We start from the raw sequence: 9,162 nt of genomic DNA, 5'->3' as shown, positions 1-9,162 counted from the left end.
CCTCCCTCCCCATCTTCGTTCTTTGCCGTGTGCCTTTTCTGTTTTGAAACGCAGTGAGTTTGTGGATAATCTCTGTCGTTCTTAGTCGCAGTCGTTCTGAGTGTCGTTTTTTTTTTCTCCTCCTGGATAAACTGCCTTTTGCACCGTTTAGCCCGAATCCAGCTGATCCCAGTTCAGCCGCAACGTCCGTTTCTGCCTTTTTCTGTAACACAGACTCTCCTGCTGTTGAGATGGGGTCCCGCCTCAGCTCAGCTCACTCCGTTCGTTTGCCTGGTAACAAAATATGGTAACAGGTTTCACCTCCCGACCGGTTCTCCGACAGGGACTGGAACTTCTGCTTCACAGAATCCAGACGTGTTGATTTCTCGAATGCACCTTTTGTCTCCTCTGCTTCTCAAAGTGTTGAGTGGTCTGATTGGTTGGACTCTTGTGGATTCAGAGTCAGTTCATGGCCGTTAGATCCTGACTTTTACCGGTACGTCACTGGTTTTAATGCAGCTGTTACATCAGTTAGCGGCCGCCTGGTGAGCAGAATATTTACGAATATTTCATTTAAAATCCTGTGTTTAATACAGTTTGATATGAGATACAGTCAGGTCGTTCTGCAGAAGCAGTTTATAGACGAAACAATGAATTTATCATTTTAGAAAATAATGGTGGGATGAACTGACGGTGAGATTAATGATCAGTTGCATCAGATCTGTCATTAAATGAGGAAACTCAGAATATGGCTCTTTGGTGGCGAAGAAACTTCCTGTCGACCACTTGAGACCACGAGAAGCACTGAAACTAAAGAGGAGCATTTGAAGAGCGTCGATCAAGGCGAGAGGTCTCGCAGCTGATTGGCCAGAGGTCTGGCTGTATGACGCTGTCCCGCTGTTGTCCGACATGTGGAGCTGTAAAACCGGACGTTTCCAAACACCTCACGAGCTGCTCGTCGTTGAACCTACAGGTACATATCCAGTTAACTGTCTCTTCTTCTCTGCCGCTGCAGTCGGTCCCTTCCTGTCCTCCATCACTCTGCCATATCACAGCACTCTCATCGTGTCACATGTTGTTTGTGTTGTTTGTGTTTGTGTTTTTGTTGTTCTGGCCTCACATGCACTCCCACAGAACAGACCCGCTCTCCACGGTGTCGTTTACAGTTTCCCACAGAGCTTCACTCCTGAACAGCAGGCGGCGCTGCAGCTTCTGTATCAGAACGTCAACTCGTCACTTTAGCCGAACCACAAACGTGCGCCGCGTCCCGCTCGGCTGTCGTCGTTGTCACCGCCGCCTCCGCTTCCTCTCGGGACCGAGCTTCAGTCACGTCTTTGTGTTGAATACGAACGATCCATAGAGGTTGTTCATGGCGTTGGCTCCACAACTATGCACCAGTAACACCAGACTGCAGCTTTAAATGAGCTCTCTGCAACCAGCGACCCCTCGGCTGATGACGACCAGGAGGAGTCATCTTGTTTTGGGCAGCTCTGCCAACAACCAATCACGTGTTGGTTAAATGTCCCGCTTCTTACACGTTCACTACAGACGAGTTCAGCCCTCACCTGGCTTCATGTCAGACCTTGATCCTCTCGCAGAAGTCAGACAGAGTAATCGGAGTCTCGGTGTGTGTGTGTGTGTAGGTGTCAGTGTGTGTGTTGTTGTGGGCGGAGCTGCAGTGACATAGAGATTTACACACAGTGTCTAAGACAGATGAGCTCGCAGTAATATTTACCGGCTCTTTACACATTAGCTCTAAAATGTCCCTGTGTGTCGTTTCAGTGACTTTATTTGTTCTTATTATTTTTGAAACAAGTTGGTAACATGTCAAACTCCTCCTTGACTTCCCACGATGCACTGCAGCTGGTTGAGTGTTTGGAGACCTGAGAACATGAAGCAGACTGACACACAGTGGTGAAGCTGCACGTTTCAACAGTGTCAGCCCGTAACTTCTTCTTCTACTGCTCCAGTGACACCACCTCATTTTATTAGTTTACTTTCCAGTATGAAGTTGGATATTGGTGGATGGACAGGCGGATGTTTTTGGTTCTGATCAGTAAACAAATGACATGTAGCTGTGATATATTTGGTACGAAAACTTGCGAGGACGACATGTATCTGCAGATGTTGTTGTAGTTTCCTGCAGTGTCCACCAGGTGTTGCTAAAGAGCCGTGTTTTACTGATCGCACCTGTTCAACAGCTGCTGCTCCTCACCTTGAATCATCCAGGAAGTCAAAGCCAGAGTGACTCAGAGCTGCGAACCACAGGTCGTGATTTTCCCTGAAGGCACTTAAACTGGTCTGAAAGATTCAGCCCGTCTGTCGCTCTGTGGTCGTGTGTCTGTCATCAGCCGGTAGCTCCGCACAGGTTGTGGAAACAAACTCCTCCTTCACTCACGTTATGCATTTTCCAAACGGTACCAAACAAACAAAGCTCCAGAGAAGAAGAAGTCATTGTAGAGTATTTGCAAATCAGCCTCCTGTATTGAGTTGGAGGCGGCGTACAGTAAACTGTCTGGTACAGATGGAGGTTCAGTTGTAAAACGCCGCCAGCACTGGTAAACCTTGATACGCACTACCATTATGCACTATCGATTATTCACTGATGCTTTTTCACGATTCCTCGTCAGCTGTCGCTCGTGCAGCTCGGTTCAGCGACCTTTTCTTTGCACATTTTAAAGACTATTCTTTATTTTTACACAAGTGTGAATGTGAGCGGGTGTGCGTGTGTGTGTGTGTGTGTGTGTGTGTGTGTGTGTGTGTTGAGGGTTCAGTTAGCGATGACCTGTACATGAATGTATTGTCTCATTTCTACCGTCAGATGGCCTCGTTCACCACAGTGGATTAAACTCTTTGGTACCAGTATTTGCCACCTGCAGACGCCAAGATACACCTGTAGTTCTCTCTTTAGTGTCTAAAGCCACTGCTGCCACTCCTGGATGTGTGTGAGTGTGAGTGTGTGTGTGTAATTTGTATGTGTGTGTGTGTGTGTGTGTGTGTGTGTGAGTTTGTAAACGTGCATTTACTGCAATTTGTGCTCATTGGACACTGCGCCTGAAATGCCTTGAGCATTCTGACTGTAGGGGGTGAGAACATTAAAATAATAATGAAAATGAAATTTAAAAAAAATCATGTACAAATGTATAAAATGAAAATGTACCCTTTTTTTTTTTTTTAAAGAAAAGTACACTTATATCCCACATGTTTGGTCTCTGTGTATTGTAAAAGAAGCCATGTTTATAATTCTAATTGGTTTGTGACCAATACGCCTGTTTATATCAGATCTGTATATCAGTGGTACGCATAATTTTTTAATATATATTTTTTATTTTACCTTTTTTTTAAATGGGAGATTGTATGGTTGCATGGTTGGGTCCTGAGAGACGCAGCAGTGCCGTTGAATGGTTGCTGTTTTTTGGCAAAATTCTGGAGTATTGCCACAGCTCTGTGTTCATAATTACAACAATTATGACTATGACGATGAAAACAATAAAAGATATTTATTTCACATCTGAGTGACCGTTGTTTCATACAAACAGCCTGTGTTTGAAATGTATTTTCAGATTTTTGCCTGTTAATGTTGTTAATGGAAAGCCAAATTAGATCCAGAAAATTTGTATCTATGGTTAGAGTTATAATAGTATTACTCTTGTTTCGACTTTATCTTATAATTTAGATTTCTGTCTCATAATTCTGACTTTTTAACTCATAATTTCTACTTTTTATTTCATTCTGTCTCATAATTTCTCTCTTATTCTCATACTTTTGATTTAACATAATTTTATTTTTTAATCAAGGCTACGTTTTTATGATTTTTTTCTTTAATAGGTGGAAATGGGTTTCCATAACAAACATCACGACATTTGTTAAAAAATTAAATCATAATATAAATAAATACTCTCAATGAAAGCAGACTGACGGTAATATAGTTTTACAACTGTAAAGTATAGAAAGACATATTGTGTAGGTTTATGTGTAAAGGAAGACATAATAACGTACTAACGCTTCCGGTGAAGACCTCCAAAATAAAACTGTCGAATCAGACTGAAAAGACGACGCGGATCGATACGTCTTGCCGCGGCATTTCAGCATTACTTTTGGCAGAAAACAAAGCATGGAGTACCGGCGAAAGCTGCTCCGTGCCGCTGCCTGTGCGACGGTGCTTCTTCTAGCAAAAAACACCCGAAAAAAGACGCATTTGGAAGAAAAACTGGCCGACGTGAAGCAGCCTCCCTCCGGATTTAAAGGTGTGTGTGTGTGTGTGTGTGTGTGTGGTGGTGGTGGGGGATGCTAATGCTAACTCTGCTAGGTGTTAGCATGAGTTTGTTTTAACGGTCGTGGTAGTTTAATTGAACACACTGTGTGTAGAAGTGTCAAAAACATTGGATATTGAGGTTTTACAATGATGGGATGGTCAAAGATGGCGGCCGGTTCGTTGGGACTAAAGCTAACGGTTCTTTCTGTGACGCATTCACACTAGTCTCTTTAACTACGTTGTTATAATGCCATTTGCTAACAAACTAATTGTAGCAGATGTTTAATTAATTAAACCTGAATTCTGTAAGAAATAATAAAAAAAAAAAAACCCTACCTAAATTAATTAATTATTTTTTCCTCCAGTAAAAACGACAAAGACTGATTTTAATATTCTGCTTTTTCTTTTATTAACTATAATAAAAAGAAAAAAATTCAAGCCTTGTGGTTTAAATTAAATGAAATTAAAGAAAATATACACCTAAAGAAAAGACGGGAAAGCTGAACTCTTGTTTCACCTGTACTCTACAGTGCAGTTTCAAGAGTGTGCAGATTTCCCCTTCTTCCTTGGTGGCCACAAACGCAACAGATTTTTACAGCAGAGCATTCAGTTGTGCAGGCCTAAATTATACATCAGTTTGAACTGAATGCACCTTGCAACCCTCAACTCAGCTTTCTTTAAATTATTGAAACTGTGCAAGTTTCAAGTTTGATGACAACATTTTAAGCCAGAATGTAAAGTCTCATTGAATGAAGTCAGTTTTTCATGCGACTCATTATGTGTTTTGTATTTTATTCTGTCTCTGCAGGTCGATGACAGCTGAGATGACTTTTTAAACTTTGTGAAGATGACTCCAGAAGAATTTGACATTTTGCTGAGGAGAGTTGGGCCACGACTCGCCAGACAGGACACCAAACTACGAAAAGCTATTCCTGCAAAAGACAGGCTGTCTTTGACCCTGAGGTTTCTGGCGGCAGGTAAATATGTACTAATACACATAACACACGTACATTGTTGTCTGAGGCCTTCGTCTGTTTATAGTTTACTTCCTTTTTTCCTGCAGGAGAGTCCTTCCGATCCCTCAGCAGTAAGTACAGGATGGGATGCAGCACTGTCTCTAAAGTCATTTTTGAGAGTCCAGCTGCTCAGAAAAACCTCTGTGATATTGAATCATCTACGTCTACGTTAAATATCTCAGCTTGGTGTTAAATATAAAAAAATTACTTAAATGATCAATCAAATATCACAATTATGAATTAATTTTCTGTTTAATCAATTAATTAATTTATCTGAACACAATTAAGGATTCAATGTGGGTAAAAGGGGTGAGAATAAGAACTGCTGTCAGCCACCCTGACACTGCAGCGACCCTGACTCACCACTAGATGTCAGCACGACGCCACTAATTCATCTGAAAAATCACAATCATACAGAAACTTTCAGTGGATTCAGCTGCAGGTTTGAAGAGTAAAAGCAGGTTAAAGCAGGTATTTTATATTTTGTTGTTAGATCACTTTATTGTCTTTATTCTTTCTATACAAAGACACAATAGTTGCATTTAAGGACTGTCTAGAAAATCTTAATAATACGAGAATAAATGAATCTCTGAAGTATTTAATACGAGCAGTTCCTGCAGTACTGAGAAGTGACTGTAGGGGGATGAACACAATAAAAGGAGTTGCACTAAACAAACTTTCACCAACACAGTCGCTGCCTTCACACCGCACTGTGTCCAGCATGGCCTCCCCGGCAGCAGCTGCCCGGTCCCTCCGGCTCTCTGCGCTCTGCGCTCGGACAGCGCCGGAGCCCCGGACCGGTTCGGAGCTCCGACCCGGAGCGTCCGCACCCAGAAGAAACCTGAGCGTCCAGACGACGACTGAGGCGGGAAGGCTGAAGGGCATCGATGACCTGCCCGGGCCCAGTATGTCCACCACTCTGTACTGGTTGTTTGTCAAAGGTTACGCGGAGAAGAGCCACCTCCTGCAGGTACGCGCTGCCCCTGACTGACAACAAATAACTGAGAATTGATTCATTATTAGTATTTTCATGTTATGAAATATGTTTATGATTATTTTAGGTTGTAGTCGTGGGTTAAGTGCAGTATTTTAGGAAACATTAACACAAACATTAACTAAAGTTTATGTAAATGTAGAAATGATCTCTTTTTCCTGAATTTAAAAATACTTTTAAAATGTTTTTAAGGCTTCAGGTTGGTATATTGTGATTTAGAGACACAACCATCTGAATTTGAGTGATATAATTACCCAGAATCCCATTTTCACCAAGTCTCAGGAGTAATTTTATTGTTAGGAACTTGTTAATTGCTGCAGACATTTTACACACAGGAGGAAAGAAAGTAGTTGTAACAGTATCACAATGTAAAAATGCAGTAATACGCAGTGTAGTGTGGTAATAGTACAAGTATTTGTTGCAGCAAAATGTACTCAATTATTGAAAGTAAAAGAACTCACTGTTTCAGACTATTAGATAGAATATATCTGTATATTATTGCATCTGTTAGACAATTAATTCTACATAATTATGGAGCTAATTATATATTTTGGTTGAACAGGTTCATAAAAAAGTAACCAGTTACTCTAGATGTAGTAATTTAATACAATGGAAGTTTTCCGGTTGTACAAGTATCTCAGAAATCAGCTGTGTCAATGTTTAAATTCTGGTTCACACTGTCATTATTCCTCAGGGTTTACAGAGGAGTCTGTACGGACCCATTTGGCGCTCCAGGTTCGGCCCGTTCGACCTCGTCAACGTGGCGACTCCGGAGCTCATAGCTCAGGTGATCCAACAGGAGGGTCGCTACCCGGTCCGGGCCGAGCTGCCGCACTGGAAGGAGTACAGGGACCTGAGGGGGCAGGCCTACGGTCTGCATGTGGAGTGAGTGGAGACGGACGCCGCGGCGGGACAAATAATAACCTTTAAAGAGTTAAAGCTTCATGTTTTTGAAAGTCTGATTTCTTGTGAAGGGGTCCCTCAGGGCGCCTTCATGGGTCACTTCGAATCTGTAATCTGAAGAACATTAAAGCTCTGTCACTTTCCAGCACAGGACCAGAGTGGTACCGGATCCGCAGCGCCCTCAACCCCAAGATGCTGAAGCTGCGGGAGGTGTCGGCCTTCGCCTCCACCATCCACCGCGTGGTCGGAGATCTGCTGCGACGCGTCGAGCTCCTCCGCAGCCGGAGTCAGGACCAGGCCACGGTTCCAGATCTGGCGTCTGAGCTCTACAGATTTGGCTTTGAGGGTAAGAGGCGCTGCAGCGACACTCGGAGTGGAGGGCACAGAGGGAAGCGAGTCCTCTGAACCTTTTCCCGCTCCCCCGCAGGCATCTCCTCCATCCTGTTTGAGACCAGGCTGGGCTGCCTGCAGGAGGAGATTCCCCCGGACACGCTGCGCTTCATCGCCGCCGTCAACAACATGCTGACGCTGTCTGACATGGTGGTGCTTTTCCCCCGCTGGAGCCGCAGCGTCCTCCCCTTCTGGAAACGCTTCGTTCAGGCGTGGGACGACCTCTACGACGTAGGTAGGCAGCAAGAGAAACGACTGAAGGGGGAAATCTGCGTCTTTTCAGGTTCCAGTTTCACGTTTGACATCCATGTTTTTTCACCTGTGCGTCTGTTCGGCAGCTCAGACCCTCATCGACAGGAGGATGGCTGAAATCGGAGCGCAGGTGTGCAGCGGCGAGCCGGCAGAGGGCATGTACCTGACTTACCTGCTGTCGTCTGACAAGATGAGCAGAGCCGAGGTCTACATCAGCGTCACGGAGCTGCTGCTGGGAGGAGTCGACACGGTGAGGGGGGGGGGGGCGACACTGTTTGTGCTTCTTCATGAGATAAAACTTCTCCCACACGGTGAGACGTATTTGTTCCAACAAACGTGTTTGTGTTCTGTGTTGATGATCTCCTGCGCTGCTTCTGACCCGAGGGAGGAAACCCAGCGAGCTGCAGCTGGAAGGTGAATCGTGCTGCGGATGAAATTTTAATGGAGGAAACTGATGTTTGTTTCACAACTTCACATTCCAGTTCATCACTCGTCATCATCACTCTTTCCAAATTAGGAACGCTGTTCTGTCCGACAGCAGTTTCTCCTCCTCTTGGTCTCATTTGTTTTGTTTGAGTCAGTGAAGTAGATTCTATTCATTCTTTCCATCTGAGGCGAGTTGCATTCCTGCGTCTTTAAGACCCGACTGTTTATGCCAAATCTGAAAGTACAAAAATATCTGAACCCTGAGCAGAGGAAACCCGATCGTTTGTTGGAACCTGTCGGGTTTTGCAATTCTTTATTTCCTGGACAGTTGAGAGCGTTTCACCTGTTACAGAGAAACAGCCTGGAAGTTACACAGTCGTGAGAGACAACAATATGTGTCCAGTCGAACTTCCAATAACTATTTTACAAACTGAAAAGGGGATGTGTATTAACCCAGATGTGCATTAACATGTTGGGAACTGAGTAAAGCGTAACGTTGCAGAAGAAGAAGGTTCAGACTTCATTAACTGTGTTTTCCTCTGTGGGAGAGCGTTGGGTTTTTCACCAGCTGAAATCAGTGGAAGTGGAGAGAGACACATGTAGTAAAGGGAATCAGACCGGTGACATGCTGCTCAGGGTTCACACTTCCTATTTCTGAGGAAAACAGTTCAAAGTGCTGATGTCTGAATTACTCATTTTTTTCATGATTCACATGAGCCATAATTTTAGTGAAAAAGGCAGGAAAAATCCCCTTACATGTAAATAGACTTTATTATAGTTTCATTTCTTACATCTTTCTTCTTTATTAATGTACACATAGTAAAACAAACGTTTTTACAACTTTGAGCTTTTCTATCATGATATTTTGAGGGATTGTGACTAAAGATATGAAGATTTATATTTCATATATCTTGGCTTCCTGGCAGGTTATGGTTTGTGCAGAGCTG

General features: G+C 43.5%; 1 protein-coding gene and 1 long non-coding RNA gene across 3 annotated transcripts in view; both read left to right on the top strand.

The window, feature by feature from the left end:
* The first annotated feature begins 4,041 nt into the window (after window positions 1-4,041).
* Window positions 4,042-5,432, top strand: LOC147817763 (uncharacterized). The gene is made up of 3 exons (XR_015438708.1): window positions 4,042-4,226; window positions 5,043-5,211; window positions 5,298-5,432. It is a non-coding gene; the product is annotated as an uncharacterized LOC147817763 (long non-coding RNA).
* A 486-nt stretch (window positions 5,433-5,918) lies between these two features.
* Window positions 5,919-9,162, top strand: part of cyp27a2 (cytochrome P450 family 27 subfamily A member 2) — a 9,925-nt gene continuing 6,681 nt past the window's right edge. The window contains exons 1-5 of one of the 2 annotated variants that reach the window (XM_087180281.1): window positions 5,919-6,220; window positions 6,939-7,129; window positions 7,294-7,493; window positions 7,575-7,772; window positions 7,876-8,039. In XM_087180281.1, the coding sequence (XP_087036407.1) occupies window positions 5,972-6,220; window positions 6,939-7,129; window positions 7,294-7,493; window positions 7,575-7,772; window positions 7,876-8,039 (1,002 nt within the window). In that variant the 5' untranslated portion in view covers window positions 5,919-5,971. The remainder of the gene's footprint in view (window positions 6,221-6,938; window positions 7,130-7,293; window positions 7,494-7,574; window positions 7,773-7,875; window positions 8,040-9,162) is intronic. The other variant, XM_023429824.2, reaches the window with a different exon arrangement.

Source organism: Seriola lalandi, unplaced genomic scaffold (assembly GCF_002814215.2).
Source record: "Seriola lalandi dorsalis isolate HSWRI2012SDOR001 ecotype SW California unplaced genomic scaffold, Sedor1 jcf7180002054899, whole genome shotgun sequence".
Lineage (NCBI taxonomy): Eukaryota > Metazoa > Chordata > Actinopteri > Carangiformes > Carangidae > Seriola > Seriola lalandi.
This window is presented reverse-complemented; position numbering and strand designations above follow the sequence as displayed.